Below are 24,101 nucleotides of genomic sequence, written 5' to 3' on the forward strand. Positions count from 1 at the left end.
CGGTCTATTAATTAGAGGCAGCGAGTGGCTGTGATCATCAGCGCTGATACAGTAGGTTGTAGGACTACTCTATCAGCTGGCACACATATGTTCAACCCTATCTCTCTAAGGTAAGAGGCAGGTCCCTCAGGCAGTGGGGTGCATTCTGCTCTCTGCACTGGGCCAGTCAACCAACATTGCTCAAAATGGTTTGCAGGGGTCAAGGGGATAACACATTGCTGGGCAGCAGTGGGCCCGTTAGTCCTCAGGGGCCCCGGTGAAATGCACCTGCTGCACCAATGGTAGTTCCGCCTCTGCGCCACATAAAAAAATTGCCAAGGTGGCTTGAGAGGAAGATTTATCAGCTGCAGAGAATCTGTGTCCCAGTGTTGGACGGGGTCATGAAGGGCCACCATGGGAATTCAGTGGTAGGTGCCAATGGAGGATCCAGGGAGGCCAACAGAGCGAACCCCCCCCCCCCCAGCACAGTCCGCCCTCCATCATTTCACTCTGCATTTTGACTTGCACTGAAGAGATTAAGGTCTGCCCCTCCCCCTCCCTTTATCTGTACATCCGATTCCCAAGATGTAATTGGGACAGGCGGGAGCGCTTCAAGTCGAGCATGATGAGGCTCAGGCTGTGCTGTGATCGGAAGTCGGGTGGCTGAGAGAGAATTCCTGATTCCTATGTGCAGCCAGCTCCCAGTTTAGGTCAGGGCACACAGCTCCTGTAAAAGCCAGCCACAGCCGGAGTGTGGGGGATGCTGAGAGCTCCGAGCTGTTCAGTTGCAGTTAGCAGAGATGGGTAAGATCTGTAGTAGCAGGCTATCAGCCAGCAGCAGCAGCATGCATGGTCTTGTCCTCTCTCTCTCACCCTGGCCACTACACCCGCTCTTTGCACAATCGGCAGCATGTACTACCTTCTCTGCCTTACCATACCCTCCAACTGTACCTTTTTTTTATAGTCTGTACCTGCCAAAAAGGGCTTTGTACCGATTTTTGACTCTCCAAATTTACATCGAAAGTATAGAAAAGGGTGTGCGGCCATGCCCCTTTACCCATGGCCACACCCACTTTTCTGATTTGAACCGGTTTTTATGTGTAAAATGTTGGAGGGTAAGCCTAACCCAGGGAAGTGACCTCAGATCTGGGCACCTGGCTGGGGTGGCACCTGGCTAATGGTGCCTTTCTGTACAGATGGTCTGGTGCTGTGTGTCCTGAGCATAGTGCAGGGAGAACTGCCTGCATGTGGCTGTGGGTAAAATGGCAAAAGATAGATGCCCTGCAGCGTGCCAATTCCAGGCACTTTGCTCTCATCATTGCTCCCTGCCCTACTGTACACTGTCACTTTGCATAAATGCATTTATTATTGTATATGTACACCGTATCAATATACAGGTTGAGTATCCCATATCCAAATATTCCGAAATACGGAATATTCCGAAATACGAACTTTTTTGAGCGAGAGTGAGATAGTGAAACCTTTGTTTTTTGATGGCACAATGTACACAAACTTTGTTTAATACACAAGGTTATTCAAAATATTGTATTAAATGACATCCAGACTGTGTGTATAAGGTGTATATGAAACATAAATGAATTGTGTGAATGTACACACACTTTGTTTAATGCACAAAGTTATAAAAAATATCAGCTAAAATGACCTTCAGGCTGTGTGTATAAGGTGTATATGAAACATAAATGCATTCTGTGCTTAGATTTAGGTCCCATCACCATGATATCTCATTATGGTATCTAATTATTCCAAAATACGGAAAAATCCCATATCCAAAATACCTCTGGTCCCAAGCATTTTGGATAAGGGATACTCAACCTGTATAAACATATATAAAAAATATGTAAATTGGAATAAGCCATGTGACCAACCAATCAATAAAATAAAAGGGGAGGAGTTGAAACCAGAAAGAGGAGGTGCCAGGACAGGAAAGAGGAGGAGTCAGGATTAATCATTAACTCTCCCCCCCTGAAAGAACAGTCTACAATAGATCTGCCCCTGGTAGGTACCCATGTGTAGTTGTGTGGCCAGTCTCCAGAGAGGGGGGGGGGTCCAGCTGCCACATTGTTTTGGATAAGCATTATAGAGTGATGGAGCTGGGCCCTTTGGTTACTATATAAAAGAAATACTGCTAGTGCATGCATGATAACGTACAAGATTAACCACTTGCCTGGCATGGTTGCATCAGATGCGACCCTTATCTGATCTGGTCGCATAGGATGTGACCAGTCAGATACACAGAGTGTGCAACTGCAAGGAAGGGAAACGTCCCACTACTGATGCTCTCAGAGGGACTGGAAGGTCCCTCTGCCCTCCTGCATCCTCCCCCAGTGTTTTGCCTGATTAGTCAGCATGGCAGGACCCCTCAGAGACGACAGTCACTGGGTAAGTGTAAGTTGACCCCCCTTCCCCCCCCCCCGATGTACTTGGTGGCTGTCCTGGCTCTTAAACTGATAATTGCGATGGTTGCAATGCTTCTGATGTTCCGATGGTGACAACTGATGTTCCAATGTTTGAAATAAAAATAAATTCTTTTTTGTACAAATATAATTTTTTTTTAAATACAATCATTTTGGATATGTTTAAATACATGTTCTTCACCTAAATCACTCATAGTCATAACATAACCCTGACAATTTGTGCATTTTTTGGAAAACAAATTGTCAGTTTAATGGTTAATAACAACAATGCACTGTAGAAAATACACCATAGTCCTGTGCAGTATAATGTACATATGTATAATGTATAATTCAAGTACATAGTCTGCAACCTGATCTCTAGAGGAGGAGGGGCTCCCAGGCTGTGGGGCCCACTAGGGGTTTCCCTTGTAACACTGTGGGCCAGTCCAACCCTGCTGTTAATGGTTAATGGCTTAAACTGGCAATGGTTATTGGCTTAAACCAGATATGGTGCGTACACGCTTGCATACGATACGGCTGATATTGGCCGGTTAGTTGCAATATTATATAGTGTGTACACACGATACAGGATACTATGCGCGCTGCGGCAGGTCGTATCCTGCATCGCATCGTCTTTACTGTCAGCATAAATCAATCAGAAAAAAATAACAAACAGCCTAAGAGGTCCATTTTCCAATGATCGCATATGCAATGCAATCCTGGGCTAGCGCAACCAGATCGCATTGCATAATGTGATTTTATCTGTGGATGTATCACCCAGCAAAGGCAGGGACAGGGGCTCCGAAAGCCCATCCCTGCGATGCAATGAGTGTGCTGCTGGGACCGCTGTGCATTTACAGTCATCATTACCGCCAGGCACAGGGGCCATTTCCGGCTACCTGGAACTGCATCTCCTGGTAGCTGTGGGGGCCAATGATACTGATACATCAGGCAGTATCGCGTCCCTCATAGAAACCTATGGGGATGCCGCTGCGGGCGGCAATGGAGGGATTGCAGCAGGTATTGGAGCCTGCTGCGATCCCTGCTACAGTATCTCTTTCTTATATTACTTAATATTTGCGGTTACCACTTGTGAACCACTTCGTTCACAGACTTATCGCGTCTACAGATATATTGGTGCATCGTTCTGTGTGTATGCTTTTTTTTTTTTTCCTTGCTTAGAAATACCCCTCCCTTTCAAGCACCTGAATGAGCATCTGCCATTATATATGTGTTTTGTTTTTTTTTACCAGTGTAGTGAAACCTTTTTTTTTTACTTAAGGGAAGGAGCAGCACAATTCAATATCCGTGAGTGTTTCTTTAAATAGCAACATGTGTTATTGCAGCTAAAAAGGACAAGACAGGTACAGGCTGAGTCTCCTGTATCCAAAATTCCAAAATATGAAATATTCCAGAATACGTAATTTTTTGAGTGGAACTGAGAGAGTTCTCCTTTGCTTTCTGATGGATCAGTGTACACCAACTTCGTTTACTGCACATAATCAGTGACGGACTGGCCCTCGATTCGGCACTGGCATCTTGTGAACGCGCGCGCATTGCGGGGGGTGCGCCACACAACGTATGGGGGCATGCCGTGAGTCATGGGGGCGTGGACTCATGGTACAACCCCATTTCCATGGAGACCATGGAACCAGAGAGCCGGAGACTGCACTGCGCGTGGCCTTCCCGGCTCTCTGAGTGACCAATTTGGCCCACCTGCCCATCGGCCCTTCTGGCATGTGCCAGATGGCCAGTCCGGCCATGCACACAATTATTACAAATATTGTATAAAATTACCTTCGGGCTATGCGTATAAGGTGTATGTGAAACACAAATGAATATTGCGTTAGACTTGATCCTATCTCAAGATATCTCATTATGTATGCAAATATTACTAGTACAGAAAAATCCGATATATCCAAAATACTTCTGGTCCCAAGCGTTTCTGGAGATTCAACCTATAATTTAATTGTGATAGTCAACGGCACTTACACATAAGGCACCATTTAAAGCAGCCCTGTTTTCAGAAAATATGTATATTGTATACATATAATATTGTTATACTTTCTGTTAGAGTGTGCTGGGATACTGCCATATGTTTGACTTGGGTTCACTACGGCTGGCCGGCGGTCGGGCTCCCGGTATACTGAGCGCCGGGAGCCCGACCGCCGGTATACAGAAGACCACCCGTTTGACTTATCCTGTATTTTTGTATTCTTAGGGCCATCCAGTGTCTCTGGCTTCAATGTCTCTGCTGTAGGGGAGAAATATGTAAATCTTACTTGGACGGTTCCTAATAATACTAATAGCGATACATACACCTACAACGTGCTATGGCAGCCAGGCAACATGAACATCAATATAACAACCAACCATGTACAGGTGACTGGGCTGTCACCAGGAGTAAGGTACAACTTCACCATCTACACTCTGACCTCAGATGGAGTGCGGAGCGATGCGTATCAGGAAACACAGACTACTACAAGTAAGTTCATGTTGGTTTTGTACCGTGGCTGTGTGTGCTGTTATAAAATATTTAAATACATACAGTATTATAGCATATTGGTGCCCATAGCTGGTGAAGGTTTAACTAGGCCTTTAACAGGCAGCGGCGCAGTACTTTGGGCAGGGAGAAAGAAGTGACTTCTGCTACAGCACCCTCTCCCAACCCCAGCTGGGCATTGGAGAGAGGCTGCTGCAGCACCAGCAGTCAGTCCTTTGTCTCCCAGTGTGATGTGTGGCTGTGGAGTGGGGAGCGATTGCACCGGACACCCAGCTCTTCATCCATTCCTCGCTGACCACCAACCAGCACCCACCTTGCCCACTTTCCAGACACGCAGATAGTCTATTTTTACATTTTTGCACAGTACCTGTGCCTGGCAAAGCTGTTGGCCGCCCTGATCATTCTAGCAGCACAAAATATCAACTTCTTTCCAACAGGGGCGCCAACAGCTGTGCTGGGCCCAGGTACTGGGAGGGGTGTGTGGCCAATGCAAGAAGGTGTGGCCAGCCCCCCTCCTTAGGAAATATAAAAAAATCCTAGGAGGTGCTGGCATGGGGGCAGATGGGCCAGGCAGCACCCAGGTGGCAATCAGTCACCCTCCATTTCTCCCCCCGCACATCACGCAGTGACACAGGGAGAGAGTTGTGACTGCTTCTGCAGCTGCCTCTCTCCCCAGCGCAGCACACAGCAGCGTCTGTGCTGGACTGGGGAGAAGCTGCTGCTGCAGTCGCTCCTCTCTCTCGCCGCTCCAAGTGCACTGTCTACAATGGTGAAGGGGGAGCAGCGGGACCCTCAAACAGGCCAGGGCAGAGGTAAAGAGTACCCGCTATGTGTGTATACTTGTGTATGTATATACAGTTTGTGTGCACTGTATGTATGTGTGTGTATGTTTGTGTATGGATGAATGTGTGTATGCTATATATATATGTGTGTGATATAAATACAGTTGTGCTCATAAGTTTACATACCCTAGCAGAATTTGTGATTTTCTGGCCATTTGTCAGAGAATATGAATGATAACTCACAAACTTTTCTTTCACTCATGGTTAGTGGTTGGGTGATGCCATTTATTGTAAAACAACTGTGTTTACTCCTTTTCTCTAACGTCCTAGTGGATGCTGGGGACTCCGAAAGGACCATGGGGGGGATAGCGGCTCCGCAGGAGACTGGGCACAAAGTAAAAGTTTTAGGACTAGCTGGTGTGCACTGGCTCCTCCCCCTATGACCCTCCTCCAAGCCTCAGTTAAGATTTTGTGCCCGAACGAGAAGGGTGCAATCTAGGTGGCTCTCCTGAGCTGCTTAGAGTAAAAGTTTAAATAGGTTTTTTATTTTCAGTGAGACCTGCTGGCAACAGGCTCACTGCATCGAGGGACTAAGGGGAGAAGAAGCGAACTCACCTGCGTGCAGAGTGGATTGGGCTTCTTAGGCTACTGGACATTAGCTCCAGAGGGACGATCACAGGCCCAGCCATGGATGGGTCCTGGAGCCGCGCCGCCGGCCCCCTTACAGATGCTGAAGCAAGAAGAGGTCCATAAATCGGCGGCAGAAGACTTTCATGTCTTCATAAGGTAGCGCACAGCACTGCAGCTGTGCGCCATTGCTCTCAGCACACTTCACACTTCGGTCACTGAGGGTGCAGGACGCTGGGGGGGGGGCGCCCTGGGAAGCAATGAATTTACCTTATTTGGCAAAAAATACATCACATATAGCTCCTGGGCTATATGGATGTATTTAACCCCTGCCAGTTTTCCAGAAAAAAGCGGGAGAAGAGCCCGCCGTGAAGGGGGCGGGGCCTATCTCCTCAGCACACAGCGCCATTTTTCCCACACAGCTCCGCTGGTAGGAAGGCTCCCAGAATCTCCCCTGCATCCTGCAACTACAGAAACAGGGTAAAAAAGAGAGGGGGGCACTTATTTGGCAAAATAACAGATATAAGCAGCTATAAGGGATAGACACTTATTGTAAGGTTGTCCCTATACATATATAGCGCTCTGGTGTGTGCTGGCATACTCTCCCTCTGTCTCCCCAAGGGGCTAAGTGGGTCCTGTCCTCTATCAGAGCATTCCCTGTGTGTGTGCTGGGTGTCGGTACGTGTGTGTCGACATGTATGAGGAGGAAAATGATGTGGAGGCGGAGCAATTGCCTATAATGGTGATGTCACCCCCTAGGGAGTCGACACCTGAATGGATGGCCGTAATTAAGGAATTACGTGACAGTGTCGGCACGTTACAGAAAACTGTTGACGACATGAGACAGCCGGCAGCTCAGTTAGTGCCTGTCCAGGCGTCTCAAACACCGTCAGGGGCTATTAAACGCCCGTTACCTCAGTGGGTCGACACGGACCCAGACACAGACACTGACTCCAGTGTCGACGGTGAAGAAACAAACGTATTTTCCAGTAGGGCCACACGTTACATGATCACGGCAATGAAGGAGGTTTTGCACATCTCTGTTACTGCAAGTACCACAAAAAGGGGTATTATGTGGGGTGTGAAAAAACTACCCGTAGTTTTTCCTGAATCAGATGAATTGAATGAAGTGTGTGATGAAGCGTGGGTTACCCCCGACAAAAAACTGCTAATTTCTAAAAAATTATTGGCACTATATCCCTTCCCACCAGAGGTTAGGGCTCGTTGGGAAACACCCCCTAGGGTGGATAAGGCGCTCACACGCTTATCAAAACAAGTGGCGTTACCGTCTCCAGAAACGGCCGCCCTTAAGGAGCCAGCAGATAGGAGGCTGGAAAATATCCTTAAAAGTATATACACTCATACTGGTGTTATACTGCGACCAGCAATAGCCTCAGCCTGGATGTGCAGTGCTGGGGTGGCTTGGTCGGATTCCCTGACTGAAAATATTGATACCCTGGACAGGGACAATATATTATTGACTATAGAGCATTTAAAGGATGCATTCCTATATATGCGAGATGCACAGAGAGACATTTGCACTCTGGCATCAAGAGTAAGTGCGATGTCCATTTCTGCCAGAAGAGGATTATGGACGCGACAGTGGTCAGGGGATGCGGATTCCAAACGGCATATGGAAGTATTGCCGTATAAAGGGGAGGAGTTATTTGGGGGCGGTCTATCGGACCTGGTGGCCACGGCAACGGCTGGGAAATCCACCTTTTTACCCCAAGTCACCTCGCAGCAGAAAAAGATACCGCCTTTTCAGGCTCAGTCCTTTCGTCCCCATAAGGGCAAGCGGGCAAAAGGCCACTCATATCTGCCCCGGGGCAGAGGAAGGGGAAAAAGACTGCAACAGACAGCTTCTTCCCACGACCAGAAGCCCTCCCCCGCTTCTGCCAAGTCCTCAGCATGACGCTGGGGCCTTACAAGCGGACTCAGGCACGGTGGGGGCCCGTCTCAAGAATTTCAGCGCGCAGTGGGCTCACTCGCAAGTGGACCCCTGGATCCTGCAGGTAGTATCTCAGGGGTACAAATTGGAATTCGAGACGTCTCCCCCTCGCCGGTTCCTGAAGTCTGCTTTACCAACGTCTACCCCCGACAGGGAGGCGGTATTGGAAGCCATTCACAAGCTGTATTCCCAGCAAGTGATAATCAAGGTACCCCTCCTACAACAGGGAAAGGGGTATTACTCCACGCTGTTTGTGGTACCGAAGCCGGACGGCTCGGTGAGACCCATTTTAAATCTGAAAGCCTTGAACACTTACATAAAAAGGTTCAAGTTCAAGATGGAGTCACTCAGAGCAGTGATAGCGAACCTGGAAGAAGGGGACTACATGGTGTCTCTGGACATCAAGGATGCTTACCTCCATGTCCCAATTTGCCCTTCTCACCAAGGGTACCTCAGGTTTGTGGTACAGAACTGTCACTATCAGTTTCAGACGCTGCCGTTTGGATTGTCCACGGCACCCCGGGTCTTTACCAAGGTAATGGCCGAAATGATGATTCTTCTTCGAAGAAAAGGCGTCTTAATTATCCCTTACTTGGACGATCTCCTGATAAAGGCACGGTCCAGAGAACAGTTAGAGGTCGGAGTAGCACTATCTCAAATAGTACTACGACAGCACGGATGGATTCTAAATATTCCAAAATCGCAGCTGATTCCGACGACACGTCTGCTGTTCCTAGGGATGATTCTGGACACAGTACAGAAAAAGGTGTTTCTCCCGGAAGAGAAAGCCAGGGAGTTATCCGACCTAGTCAGGAAACTCCTAAGACCAGGCCAGGTGTCAGTGCATCAGTGCACAAGGGTCCTGGGAAAGATGGTGGCTTCTTACGAAGCGATTCCATTCGGCAGATTCCACGCAAGAACTTTTCAGTTGGATCTGCTAGACAAATGGTCCGGATCGCATCTTCAAATGCATCAGCGGATAACCCTGTCTCCAAGGACAAGGGTGTCTCTCCTGTGGTGGTTACAGAGTGCTCATCTCCTAGAGGGCCGCAGATTCGGCATTCAGGATTGGGTCCTGGTGACCACGGATGCCAGCCTGAGAGGCTGGGGAGCAGTCACACAGGGAAAAAATTTCCAGGGCTTGTGGTCAAGCAGGGAAACGTCACTTCACATAAATATCCTGGAACTAAGGGCCATTTACAATGCCCTAAGTCAGGCAAGGCCTCTGCTTCAGGGTCAGCCAGTATTGATCCAGTCGGACAACATCACGGCAGTCGCCCACGTAAACAGACAGGGCGGCACAAGAAGCAGGAGGGCAATGACGGAAGTGACAAGGATTCTTCGCTGGGCGGAAAATCATGTGATAGCACTGTCAGCAGTGTTCATTCCGGGAGTGGACAACTGGGAAGCAGACTTCCTCAGCAGACACGATCTTCACCCGGGGGAGTGGGGACTTCACCCAGAAGTCTTCCACATGATTGTAAACCGTTGGGAAAAACCAAAGGTGGACATGATGGCGTCTCGCCTCAACAAAAAACTGGACAGATATTGCTCCAGGTCAAGGGACCCTCAGGCAATAGCTGTGGACGCTCTGGTAACACCGTGGGTGTACCGGTCAGTGTATGTGTTCCCTCCTCTTCTTCTCATACCAAAAGTACTGAGAATCATAAGAAGGAGAGGAGTAAAGACTATACTCGTGGCTCCGGATTGGCCAAGAAGGACTGGTACCCGGAAATTCAAGAGATGCTCACGGAAGACCCGTGGCCTCTACCTCTAAGACAGGACCTGCTCCAGCAGGGACCATGTCTGTTCCAAGACTTACCGCGGCTGCGTTTGACGGCATGGCGGTTGAACGCCGGATCCTGAAGGAAAAAGGCATTCCGGATGAAGTCATCCCTACCCTGATCAAAGCCAGGAAGGATGTAACCGTACAACATTATCACCGTATTTGGCGTAAATATGTTGCGTGGTGCGAGGCCAGGAAGGCCCCTACGGAGGAATTTCAACTGGGTCGATTCCTGCATTTCCTGCAAACAGGACTGTCTATGGGCCTCAAATTAGGGTCCATTAAGGTTCAAATTTCGGCCCTGTCGATATTCTTCCAAAAAGAACTAGCTTCTGTTCCTGAAGTTCAGACGTTTGTCAAGGGAGTACTGCATATACAGCCTCCTTTTGTGCCTCCAGTGGCACCTTGGGATCTCAATGTAGTGTTGGGATTCCTAAAATCACATTGGTTTGAACCACTCACCACTGTGGACTTGAAATATCTCACATGGAAAGTGGTAATGCTGTTAGCCCTGGCTTCAGCCAGGCGTGTATCAGAATTGGCGGCTTTATCCTATAAAAGCCCTTACCTAATTTTTCATACGGACAGGGCAGAATTGAGGACTCGTCCTCAATTTCTCCCTAAGGTGGTTTCAGCATTTCACTTAAACCAACCTATTGTGGTGCCTGCGGCTACTAGGGACTTGGAGGATTCCAAGTTGCTGGACGTAGTCAGGGCCCTGAAAATATATGTTTCCAGGACGGCTGGAGTCAGAAAATCTGACTCGCTGTTTATCCTGTATGCACCCAACAAGCTGGGTGCTCCTGCTTCTAAGCAGACGATTGCTCGTTGGATTTGTAGTACAATTCAGCTTGCACATTCTGTGGCAGGCCTGCCACAGCCAAAATCTATAAAAGCCCATTCCACACGGAAAGTGGGCTCATCTTGGGCGGCTGCCCGAGGGGTCTCGGCTTTACAACTTTGCCGAGCTGCTACTTGGTCAGGGGCAAACACGTTTGCTAAATTCTACAAATTTGATACCCTGGCTGAGGAGGACCTGGAGTTCTCTCATTCGGTGCTGCAGAGTCATCCGCACTCTCCCGCCCGTTTGGGAGCTTTGGTATAATCCCCATGGTCCTTTCGGAGTCCCCAGCATCCACTAGGACGTTAGAGAAAATAAGAATTTACTTACCGATAATTCTATTTCTCATAGTCCGTAGTGGATGCTGGGCGCCCATCCCAAGTGCGGATTGTCTGCATTACTTGTACATAGTTATTGTTACAAAAATCGGGTTATTGTTGTTGTGAGCCATCTTTTCAGAGGCTCCTTCTGTTATCATGCTGTTAACTGGGTTCAGATCACAAGTTGTACGGTGTGATTGGTGTGGCTGGTAAGAGTCTTACCCGGGATTCAAAATCCTTCCTTATTGTGTACGCTCGTCCGGGCACAGTATCCTAACTGAGGCTTGGAGGAGGGTCATAGGGGGAGGAGCCAGTGCACACCAGCTAGTCCTAAAGCTTTTACTTTGTGCCCAGTCTCCTGCGGAGCCGCTATCCCCCCCATGGTCCTTTCGGAGTCCCCAGCATCCACTACGGACTATGAGAAATAGAATTATCGGTAAGTAAATTCTTATTTTAAATCATAATGATAACAGAAACTAGGGTATGTAAACTTATGAGTACAACTGTATATATATATATATATATACTGTATATAATATGTGTATATGTATGTATTGTAAAATGGGTACTGAAAATAAGGACTCGGTAGGCAAGGACCCCTCTGCCTTAGCTCTGCAGCGTGTCTCACAAATGCCTTCTGTGACGACCTGACTATCCAGTTCACTGCCCCGCTCTGCACACGTCTGCTTTCTGCAATGGCTCCAGCTCAACAACCCCTGTGACCACTTCTTCTACCCACAAGGCTCTACTTGCTCCTCTGTCTCCATCCAATCAAATCTTCCCACACTTTTTCTGGGTTGCCACATAACACATGAGTGACTTTATGTAGAAGACGGGAAGAGACAAGAGCCACTCATAGCTCACATGGGTTCAGGGCTTGTCCCAGAGGAGGGGCCAGCCGATAGTAACTAGCCACACACTGTAGGTGTTGGAGCTGGATTCAGAGGGCAGTAGCGGATTTACCACTAGGAAACAAAGGCGGTTGCTTATGGCCCCGCGGGTCCCAGAGGGCCCATCAACAGGACTATATAATAGAGGCCATTTCTGAAACTGAATACTTGCGGGCTCTGGCAGCTATCAGCACATTAATTGGATAGCTGCTGGTGACTGGCACCAGCGCACATCACTCTGTCTGCTGCACTGGGTTGTGTGTGTGTGACCAGTCACATCACATGCATGAAGAGAGGAGCCGGCAGTGGACGCGCCCAGAGAATATTGGTGGTGAGGAGTGTCACAATGTGCCTTTACCCGGGCTAGCCACTATCTATAGTCAGTGCAGTGGCGGAACTAGCGAGCGGTGGGCCCAGGTGCGACAAAATGCTTTGCCCCTTCCCCCCCCATCCCATTCAAGTCCACCCCCTCACCCCTGGGGAGGATCTGGTGAGGGGGACTTGCTCAGGGCCAGAGAAATGGATACCTAGCAACAGTGCCGTAACTAGACATTTTAGCGCTGTGTGCAAGGAACGGCATCGGAGCCCCCCGTCTATGCAAAACAGCGGCAGTGTGCGCCGTAACCGCGTGCAAAAAATATAGGGACATGGCTTCGTGGGGAAGGGGTGTGGCCACAAAATAATACCAATTCATATAACGGTGCACAGTAGTCTCCATTATTCAAATTACGACGCACAGTAGCACCACTACACCAGGTAGAGCCCCTTTTACACCTTACGGCGGACAGATTCCCCTTTTTACACATTACGGCAGACAGCGTCCACCTTTTACACATTACGGCAGACAGAGTCCCCTTTTTACACATTACGGCAGACAGCGTCCCCTTTTTATACATTACGGCAGAGAGCGTCCCCTTTTTACACATAACGACAGACAGCGTCCCCCTTTTCACACATAATGGCAGACAGCGTCCCCCTTTTTACACATTAAGACAGACAGAAAAGAAAGAAAGAAAGAAAGAAAGAAAGAAAGAAAGAAAGAAAATAAGATTTTAAACCTACCGGTAAATCTATTTCTCCTAGTCCGTAGAGGATGCTGGGGACTCCGTAAGGACCATGGGGTATAGACAGGCTCCACAGGAGATAGGGCACCTAAAAAGAACTTTTACTATGGGTGTGCACTGGCTTCTCCCTCTATGCCCCTCCTCCAGACCTCAGTTAGAGAACTGTGCCCAGAGGAGATGGACAATACAAGGCAGGATTTAGAAATCCAAGGGCAAGATTCATACCAGCCCACACCAATCATACCATGTAAACTGGATCATACATAACCAGTTAACCGTATGAACAATAACAGTAACGGTCCAAGACCGATTCCAACTGTAACAGAACCCTTATGTAAGCAACAACTATATACAAGTCTTGCAGAGTTTCCACACTGGGACGGGCGCCCAGCATCCTCTACAGACTAGGAGAAATAGATTTACCGGTAGGTTTAAAATCTTATTTTCTCTTACGTCCTAGAGGATGCTGGGGACTCCGTAAGGACCATGGGGTTTATACCAAAGCATCCAATCGGGCGGGAGAGTGCGTATGACTCTGCAGCACCGACTGAGCAAACGCTAGGTCCTCATCAGCCAGGGTATCAAACTTGTAGAATTTTGCAAAAGTGTTTGACCCCGACCAAGTCACCGTTCGGCAAAGCTGTAATGCCGAGACGCCTCGGGCAGCCGCCCAAGAAGAACCCACCTTCCTAGTGGAATGGGCCTTAACCGAATTTGGTACCGGCAATCCAGCCGTAGAATGAGCCTGCTGAATCGTATTACAGATCCAGCGAGCAATAGTCTGCTTCAAAGCAGGTGCACCAATCTTATTAGCAGCAGACAGGACAAACAGAGCCTCTGTTTTCCTAATTCTAGCCGTCCTGGCTACATAAATCTTTAAGGCCCTGACTACGTCCAGGGATCTGGAATCCTCCAGGTCACTTGTAGCCGCAGGCACCACAATAGGTTGATTCATATGGAATGAAGAAACCACTTTAGGCAAAAATTGCGGACGTGTCCTCAATTCAGCTCGATCCACATGAAAAATCAAGTAGGGGCTCTTGTGTGACAAGGCCGCCAATTCTGACACTCGCCTTGCTGATGCTAAGGCCAACAACATGACCACCTTCCAGGTAAGAAATTTCAACTCAACCTTGTTCAGCGGTTCAAACCAGTGTGATTTTAGGAACTGCAACACCACGTTCAGGTCCCATGGTGGCACTGGAGGCACAAAAGGGGGCTGGATGTGCAGCACTCCCTTTACAAACGTCTGGACTTCTGGAAGAGAAGCCAATTCCTTCTGAAAGAAAATCGAGAGGGCCGAAATCTGTACCTTAACAGAGCCTAATTTCAGGCCCATATCCACTCCTGTCTGTCTGTAGGAAGTGGAGAAAACGACCCAGATGAAAATCTTCCATAGGTGCATTCTTGGTCTCACACCAAGACACATACTTTCGCCAGATACGGTGATAGTGCTTTACCATCACCTCCTTCCTAGCCTTTATTAAAGTAGGGATGACCTCTTCCGGAATCCCCTTTTTCGCTAGGATTCGGCGTTCAACCGCCATGCCGTCAAACGTAACCGCGGTAAGTCTTGAAATACACAGGGCCCCTGTTGCAACAGGTCTTCCCTCAAAGGAAGAGGCCAGGGATCTCCTGTGAGCATCTCTTGTAGATCCGAGTACCAGGCCCTTCGAGGCCAGTCTGGGACAATGAGTATCGTCTGTACTCTTCTTCGTCTTATGATCCTCAACACTTTTGTGATGAGAGGAAGAGGAGGAAACACATAGACCGATTTGAACACCCACGGTGTTACCAGAGCGTCTACTGCTACTGCCTGAGGGTCCCGAGACCTGGCACAATACCTCCGAAGCTTCTTGTTGAGGCATGACGCCATCATGTCTATTTGATGAGTTCCCCAAAGACGCGTTACGTCTGCAAAGACTTCTTGATGAAGCCCCACTCTCCTGGATGGAGATCGTGACTGCTGAGGAAGTCTGCTTCCTAGTTGTCCACTCCCGGAATGAAGACAGCCGACAGAGCGCTTATGTGATTTTCCGCCCAGAGAAGAATCCTGGTGGCTTCCGCCATCGCGACTCTGCTTCTTGTCCCGCCTTGGCGGTTCACATGAGCCACTGCTGTGACATTGTCTGATTGAATCAGAACCGGTAGGTTTCGAAGAAGACTCTCCGCTTGTCGAAGGCCGTTGTAAATGGCCCTGAGTTCCAACACATTGATGTGTAGACAGGACTCCTGGTCTGACCACAGTCCCTGAAAATTTCTTCCTTGTGTGACTGCTCCCCATCCTCGGAGGCTCGCGTCCGTGGTAACCAGGATTCAATCCTGAATTCCGAACCTGCGACCCTCCGGCAGGTGAGTACTTTGCAACCACCACAGGAGAGACACCCTGGCCCCTGGGGACAGAGTTATTTTCCGATGTAAGTGCAGATGGGACCCGGACCACTTGTCCAGAAGGTCCCATTGAAAAGTCCTTGCATGGAACCTTCCGAAGGGAATGGCCTCGTAGGCCGCCACCATTTTTCCCAGAACTTGAGTGCATTGGTGAACTGACACCCTTTTCGTTTTTAGCAGGTCTCTGACCATGTTCTGGATGTCCTGGGCTTTCTCCAGTGGGAAAAAGACCTTCATTAGTTCCGTATCCAGTATCATACCTAGGAACGTTTCTCTCTGGATCTCGCTTTGATTAGGAGATCGTCCAAGTATGGGATAATTGTGACTCCATGCTTGCGCAGGACCCTCCATCATTTCCGCCATTATCTTGGTGAAAATCCTCGGGGCCGTGGAAAGCCCAAACGGCAACGTCTGAAATTGGTAATGACAATCCTGTACAGCGAATCTCAGGTATTCCTGATGGGGGGAATATATGGGGACATGAAGGTACGCATCCTTTATGTCGAGAGACACCATAAACTCCTCCTCCTCCATATTGGCTATTATCGCTCTGAGTGATTCCATTTTGAATTTGAATCTTTTTATGTACAGGTTGAGGGATTTCAGATTCAAAATAGGTCTGACCGAACCGTCCGGTTTCGGGACCACAAATAGGGTTGAGTAGTAACCTCTTCCCTGCTGGTTCAGGGGAACCCTGATTATTACTTGCTGTAGACACAGCGTTTGAATTGCAGCTAAGACTACATCCCGTTCCGATGTGGAAGCTGATAGGGCCGATTTGAAAAATCGGCGCGGGGGCACCTCCTCGAATTCCAGTTTGTAACTCTAGGAAACTATTTCCAACACCCAAGGATTCAGGCCTGAGCTGACCCAGGCCTGGCTGAAAAGTCGAAGACGTGCCCCCACCGGTGCGGACTCCCTCAGGGGAGCCCCAGCGTCATGATGTGGGCTTTGGAGTAGCCGGGGAGGACTTTTGTTCCTGGGCACCTGCCGAAGCAGGTGCTCTTTTGCCTCTGCCCTTACCTCTGGCGAGGAAGGAGGATCCTCGACCTCTTCTGGACTTGTGCAACCGAAAGGACTGCATCTGATAGGGTGTTACTTTCTTTTGCTGTTGGGGCATAAATGGTAAAAAGTTTGATTTACCTGCTGTAGCTGTGGAAACCAGGTCCGTCAGCCCATCCCCAAACAATACATCTCCCTTATAGGGTAGAACTTCCATATGTTTTTTTGAATCTGCATCACCCGTCCATTGGCGAGTCCATAAGGATCTTCTCGCAGAGATAGACATGGCATTGGCCCTAGAAGCCAGCAAACCAATGTCCATTTGAGCATCCCTCATAAATAAGACTGCGTCTTTAATATGGGCTAGAGTTAAGAATATAGTATCCTTATCCATCTTATCAAAATCTGCTGTCAGCTCATCTGTCCAAGCTGAAATCGCGCTACACACCCATGCCGACGCAATTGTTGGTCTAAGGACTGCTCCAGTATGAGAATAAATACACTTTAAGGTAGTCTCTTGCCTGCGATCTGTAGGGTCCCTTAGGGCAGCTGTGTCAGGAGACGGTAGCGCCACTTTCTTGGACAAGCGCGTCAGGGCCTTGTCCACAGTGGGAGGTGATTCCCAACGCTCCCTGTCCTGTTTAGGGAAGGGGTATGCCATATAAATTCTTTTGGGTATCTGCGGTCTCTTTTCCGGAGTCTCCCAAGCTTTTTCAAAGAAATCATTTAGTTCATGAGATGTGGGAAAATTTATAATCTGTTTCTTTCCCTTAAACATGTGCACCCTTGTGTCGGGGACCGAGGGTTCATCCGCAATATGCAACACATCCCTTATTGCCACAATCATATACTGAATGCTTTTTGTCACCCTAGGGTACAATTTCACTTCGTCATAGTCGACACTGGAATCAGAGTCCGTGTCGGTAGTAGTGTCTTGTGTTAAGGGACGCTTTTGAGACCCCGACGGGCCCTGTGAGTCGGTCCAATCCGAGGATTGACCCCCTGATGTCTCCCCTAATTCAGCCTTATCAAGCCTCTTATGTAAGGATGCCACACTTGCATTCAACATATGCCACATGTCCATCCATTCCTGAGTCAGCACAACCGACGGGGACACACCACTCATTTGCTCCACCTCCTCCTTGGAAAAGCCTTCCGCTTCAGACATGTCGACACCACGTACCGACACCCCACACACACAGGGATTAACCTATAAGGGGACAAAACCCCAACCAGGCCCTTAGGAGAGACAGAGAGAGAGTATGCCAGCACACACCCAGCGCTTAATAACACTGGAAAAATATGACCAGATAGCGCTTTTATATATAAAATGACCAGATTTCCACTCACTGTGCTCAAAATGCCCCCCTCCTCTTTTTTCCAGCCTGAATGTTCAGCAGGGGAGAGACCAGGGAGCGTTTTCCTCATGCAGCTTCTGTGGAGAAAATGGCGCTGGTTAGTGCTGGGGATCAAGCTCCGCCCACCCGACGGCGGGCTTCGGTCCCGGTGATTTTTTTATAGAAAATGGCGGGGGATCATAGAATTACTGCCCAGCAGCCTAATCTACCTTGTCAGTGCCCAAATGTGAGGTTTATTGCTGCCCAGGGCGCCTCCCCCCTGCGCCCTGCACCCTTCAGTGCTGCTATGTGTGTGTGAATGGGAGCAATGGCGCGCAGCGGTACCTCATGAAGATCTGATGTCTTCTGCCGCCTATGATGTCTTCTGCCTTCTCATACTCACCCGGCTTCTATCTTCGGCATCTGTGAGGAGGACGGCGGCGCGGTTCCGGGACGAACCCCAGGTGAGACCTGTGTTCCGACTCCCTCTGGAGCTAATGGTGTCCAGTAGCCTTAGAAACAGAGCCCAACCGTTAAGCCAGCCCTGCTTCTCTCCCCTCAGTCCCACGATGCAGGGAGCCTGTTGCCAACAGGACTCCCTGAAAATAAAAAACCTAACAAAATTCTTTTTCAATAGAAAACTCTGGAGAGCTCTCTGCAGTGCACCCATTCTCCTCTGGGCACAAGATCTAACTGAGGTCTGGAGGAGGGACATAGAGGGAGGAGCCAGTGCACACCCATAGTAAAAGTTCTTTTTAGGTGCCCTATCTCCTGCGGAGCCCGTCTATACCCCATGGTCCTTACGGAGTCCCCAGCATCCTCTAGGACGTAAGAGAAAAGATTATACTTACTGTTTCCGCTGGCAGTCAGGCTCCTCGGTGCAACTTCTTCTGGCAGAGATCCCGGGCAGGGGAGAAGGAGGAGGAGGGAGGGGGAGGAGGGAGCCGCAGCAGTGCAATGTAATTGGTGGAGGCGCTGCTGCAGCTGTCCCTCTCCTTCACCATAGGCTGTTCTCCGCCGCTGTGAATGCTGGGATGCGCTTTCCAGCATTCACAGCGGCGGAGTACAGCCTATGGTGAAGGAGAGGGACAGCAGCAGCAGCACCTTCACCAATTACACAGAGCTGCTGCGGCTCCCTTCTCCACCTCCCTCCTCCTCCTTCCCCCGTGGCCGCTGCGCTCCTCTCCTCGGCGGGCAGCTGTGTGCTGCGGGCGGTGGTGACCCGCAGCACACAGCGGCATGTAATGAGTCAGTTTGACTCATTACATGCCGCGCTGCTTTGGGCCCCTTGACAGTGGCGGGCCCCAGTGCAAGGCACAGCTTGCACTGGCGGTAGTTCCGCCACTGAGTCAGTGTCTGATGTGCGGGGGAAAAGGGGGGGGGGAGCTGTAATAGCAGCCTGCAGGCATCTGACGGAACTTGCCAGAACTCCCGGTCACCTCCTGACTGCTCTGTACTCACTGCTTCTAGCTTAGTATAGGACCACTCCTGCCAGTTATTGGCAATGAGAGGAGCCACTATATATCCCCCTGTACCTCTTGTGTGTGCCAGTGTATGCTGCCAGAATGCAGAGGGGTATCAGAGGGACTACGGCACAGATACAGCAGGAGGGGCCTCCATGTCCCGTGATCTCTGCACAGGACTTTAAAATAAATATAAAAAAACTGTAAAGATGGCGGGGCCATGCCTAACCCTTCCACCGCAGCCTAAACCTATCCCCCCCACCGCTACTTACCTCTCTGTAGTCCTGGCAGACATTCGTTTGGGATCCCGACACCGGCATTGCAATCCATGTCAGGATCCCCGCTTCAATATTGAGCAGTGTCAAGATTCCGGCATCGGTATTCCGACTGCTGGGATCACGAACATCCCCTAATTGGTTATTTATGCATATAGTGTATGCACAGAATGAGCAGTATTCACTGCACACATATATACAAGATTTTACTATTAAAGACCTACACTATATATATTATATTGTGCTTGTATGAGGGAGTGGGGCCTCAAATTGGTGTCTTGCTTAGGGCTTTATGAATTCTAAATCCACCTCTGGCAGGGGGAGTAGGGCCCTGGAGGAAGGAGGAGAAGGGCTGTTCCAGCACCTGTGTATATGTGTATATATCAGGGGAACAGGTACAATAACCTGGGGTTGATGGCAGGATGCAGCAGCTAAGAGATCAGATCACACAAGTCTATTGCTTTGGTGCAACCGGCCTCAACCAGTTTTATTATGCAGAAAAATAGAAATAAACATCACAATAAATACCTTGCCGTCCTGCATTTAATAAACACAGGATAATCCTAACTCACTGAAAAAAAAAAAATACATGAAGTTTTTTTACTAGGCACAGCTCATTGGATTTCGACAGCAGATTTCTCTCACAGCGACTATAGTCTCTCCTTTTCCCCAAGCATTGTGAGAGAGCAATGATCAGGCTGACAGCCTTATTAACACAGCCATACAGCTGAAAGCCCTAATTAGCCTTCTGTGAGGCTAAAAGCCCAAGGTTCCAAACTAGGCCTAAATGGATGGAGAACCCGCCCTCTCTTCTCACATCCAACCCCAAGACCCTAATCCGGTTCTCACCAAAAGCTTTGAGCAGAACCAACACAATGGGCCTAATTCAGACCTGATCGCTCACTAGTGTTTTTTTGCAGTCCAACGTTCGCATAGTCAACACCCACCGGGGAGTGTATTTTAGCTGTGCAAGTGTGCGATCGCATGTGCAGCCGAGCGGTACAGAAAAACTTTGTGCGGTTTCTGAGTTGCGCAGAACTTACTCAGCTGCTGCGATCACTTCAGCATGTCCGGGGCCGGAACTGATGTCAGACACCCTCCCTGCAAATGCTTGGACACGCCTGCGTTTTGCCAACCACTCCCAGAAAGCTGTCAGTTGCCACCCACAAACGCCTTCTTACTGTCAATCTCCTTGCGATCGGCTGTACGAATGGATTCTTCATAAAACCCATCGCACAGCAACGATCTGCTTTGTACTCATGCGACACGCCTGCGCATTGCAGTACATACGCATGTGCAGTTCTGACCTGATCGCAGCGCTGCAAAAAAAACTAGCGTGCGATCAGGTCTGAATGACCTCCCATATTCCTTGGGTTTTAAAACACATACTGGGTCAAATATACCTGCCTTCCACCACTATTCCAGTGATCTTGTCCCAATATATATGTATATATACACACATACATACTGAAACCCCCGTGAGTAAATCCTGCCTTTGCCCCTGACCTGAGGTCACGCATGTGCAGAGCCACTGGTCAGACAGTGAGGAGGCGGGAAGGAGAGAGAATTGACTACATAGGAAAGGAATGAGTTAAACATCTTGTGAGGGGTGGACCTAGCTGTGAGGAAGTACAGCCCTTAGGAAAAGGGGAGGGTTAGTGTATATATAGGCCAGGCGTGGCCATTTTGGGTCTCTTTGCTGGTGAATTTGACTTCCCGCCCTCCCGCCCTATGGGTAGAGGTTGTTTTTTTGGCACGGAGTGTATTGGCGTTTAATCGTCTTGGCTGGATTCATCGTTGGCTATTTATCGGCGGAAAAGAACGGCAGTTTGTAGTTGTATTGTTTTATAGGTAGTAAGTTTTCAGTGCTATATGGTTTAGGTGCACTCACCTCCATCGACTTAATGGCCGCTCGACCACCCATCCGGGAGGCAGCGGCAGGGCACCCGTCAGCGGTGGGAAGTCACTGTGGGGGTTGAGTTGACACCTATTACCGATTTTGATAGTGTGTAGGACATCTGGTCATTTTACCATTTTAAGGTTAGCGATAGTTTAATAGAGCCGTTCTTTTTTCTGCCACCATTATGCCGGCTGATTCGGCATCTTAACAACGTTTTTTCAATTACAGCCAGGTTTTGCTATGGTTAGGGTCAAATAAATAGCTAGCAATTTTTCTGCCAAAATCAAGTCTCCGTGTCTTTATTTCCTGGTTTAGAGCTAACTAAGGCTTACGTGAATGAAGGGGGTCCACCAAATATCACTAGGATGTTTAAGGGATTCACAATTGCAGCTAGAGGAAGAGCATATTGATAAACTATGGCTGGTTTAGAAATTAGACATTTTTGTTCTGTGAAATATCAGTAAAGCAACTACAAAAAGCAGCTTTTCGTGAATACATACAGTTCGCATACTTAAATCTATAAATTATATACAGCTCTTTTTATTACTAAAAACCCCCTCATTTAAGCCAGATTGGAATTTAATTAGATTTGTTAGTTGCCAACACAACCCTTAAAAGTTTTTGTTTTTAATGTTTTGATTTTTTTTTAAATTTGCTTTCAACCAACAATTCTTCCTGGTTTACATTAGGCAGAATTATTGACATTTTCAGTGATCTAGAAGACAGAAGGTCTGAAAATTTAAAGTAAGGGACTGATTACTGCATATATATTTTTACAGAAAACATATTTAAATACTACAATGTTTTACACTATGCCCATGCCTGGCCACTCCTTGATGATAGCTGCTACCCCAACTTAGTAAACAAAATAGTAGTAGCGAACAGCAGATATTCAGTGGTCAGATTCAGCAGCAGCTGCTGCCTCTGGTGTGGTCTTCAGGTTGCCGACTGTCGGGATCCCGGCGCACAGTATACCGGCGCCGGAATCCCGACAACCGCCATACCGACACCTTTTCTCCCTCGTGGGGGTCCACAACCCCCCTGGAGGGAGAATAAATAGCGTGGCGGTATGCCGGCGGTCGGGGTTCCGGCACCGGTATGCTGGTCGCCGGGAGCCCGCCCGCCTGCATTCCATACTACACCCCTGCCCCTGCAGATGGGAGTCATCTAGCACATATAAACATACATGTAAACTTGTATGTAACATATGTGCTGGCTTCCTTACCTGGGGATATGCAGCTGCCACAGCACAGGACACTGGCACACTGTGCTTAGCCTGTCTATCGTCAATATTACCACTTTCAGATTGCAATGTCGGGTCTCACCCGGGAATTGGAAACGGGTCCTTTCCAGATGGGACCCGGCATTGGTCCCTACACACCGCAATGCCGGCATCGGGAGCGGGTGCGGAGGCAGTGCTGCGAGATGACATCATCTCTGCGCCGCATCTCCCTATGCAGGTCGCTTCAACCTGGGTAACTCATTCACACTGCGCCTGAACCGGTAATTACCCGGGCATAATCCTTCTTATAACCCAGGTTGAATTACCGGGTCAGGCGACCCGGGAATTCATCCATGGCTCCTTTTACACCGCACAACGACCCGTGTCGACCCTGCACGGGTAACAGGTCTGTGAGAGCCAGAAATCTTGCTGCTTGGTAGGTGTCCAAATATTTATTTTCCGCAAGAATATACAAATAAATTGTTTAAAAATCATACAATGTGATTTCCTAGTTTTTTTTTCCAGATTCTGTCTCTCACAGTTGAAGTGTACCTATGATGGAGATTACAGACCTCTCTCATCTTTTGAAGTGGGTCAACTTGCACAATCGGTGGCTGTATTTTATCTTTAAGGGGGGTACACACGGAGAGATCCGTGCTTAAAATCTAAGCAATCTTGCTAGATTGCTTAGATTTTAAGCACGGATCTGCCGTGTGTATGCCCTCCAGCGATAGCGATGCGCGGCCCCGCGCATCGCTATCGCCGATGCTAGATTGAGCTGCATGCAGGCTCAATCTAGCGGGTCGCTCACTTCATCGTTGTGTGAAGTGAGCGCCCCCCCCCCCGTCGGCTTTCCCCCTCGCTCAGCACCTCGCGCTGTGCTGAGCGGGGTGAGAGATGTGTGCTGAGCGGTCTGTGCTAAGATCGCTCAGCACACATCTCTCCCGTGAGTACCCCCCTTTAGACTTGGGTCCCATCCCCAAGATATCTCATTATCTATGCAAACAAATATAAAACCACAGCACTCACCACCCCAGAAGTGGGGTACATGACTGCACTTACCACTCATAGGGTGGGGTGCATGTAGCCCATGAACACATTACTTAAATAAATACAAAGAGAAAATTCAGCACTTGCCATAGCAAGCTCACTTATCCTCACCACATCAATAATTATCATTATCTATGCAAATATTATGAAATCTGATATCCAAGTATTTCGGGAGATTCCAACTGTAATTTAAATGTGACAGTCAGCGGCACTTGCACCAATGGCACCATTTCAGAAAATATGTATATTAGGATATCATAGTTTTGCTTTCTGTGTGATGGGATACTGCCATACGTTTGACATA

The 24,101-nt window shown here is 48.7% G+C and overlaps 1 protein-coding gene across 1 annotated transcript in view; it reads left to right on the forward strand.

The window, feature by feature from the left end:
- The window catches only part of PTPRH (protein tyrosine phosphatase receptor type H), a 426,591-nt gene that overhangs the window by 250,963 nt on the left and 151,527 nt on the right, over positions 1-24,101 (forward strand). The window contains exon 6 of the mRNA XM_063942825.1: positions 4,615-4,878. Coding sequence (XP_063798895.1) covers positions 4,615-4,878 — 264 coding nt within the window. The remainder of the gene's footprint in view (positions 1-4,614; positions 4,879-24,101) is intronic.

This window comes from Pseudophryne corroboree, chromosome 10, assembly GCF_028390025.1.
Source record: "Pseudophryne corroboree isolate aPseCor3 chromosome 10, aPseCor3.hap2, whole genome shotgun sequence".
Taxonomy (NCBI): Eukaryota; Metazoa; Chordata; class Amphibia; order Anura; family Myobatrachidae; genus Pseudophryne; species Pseudophryne corroboree.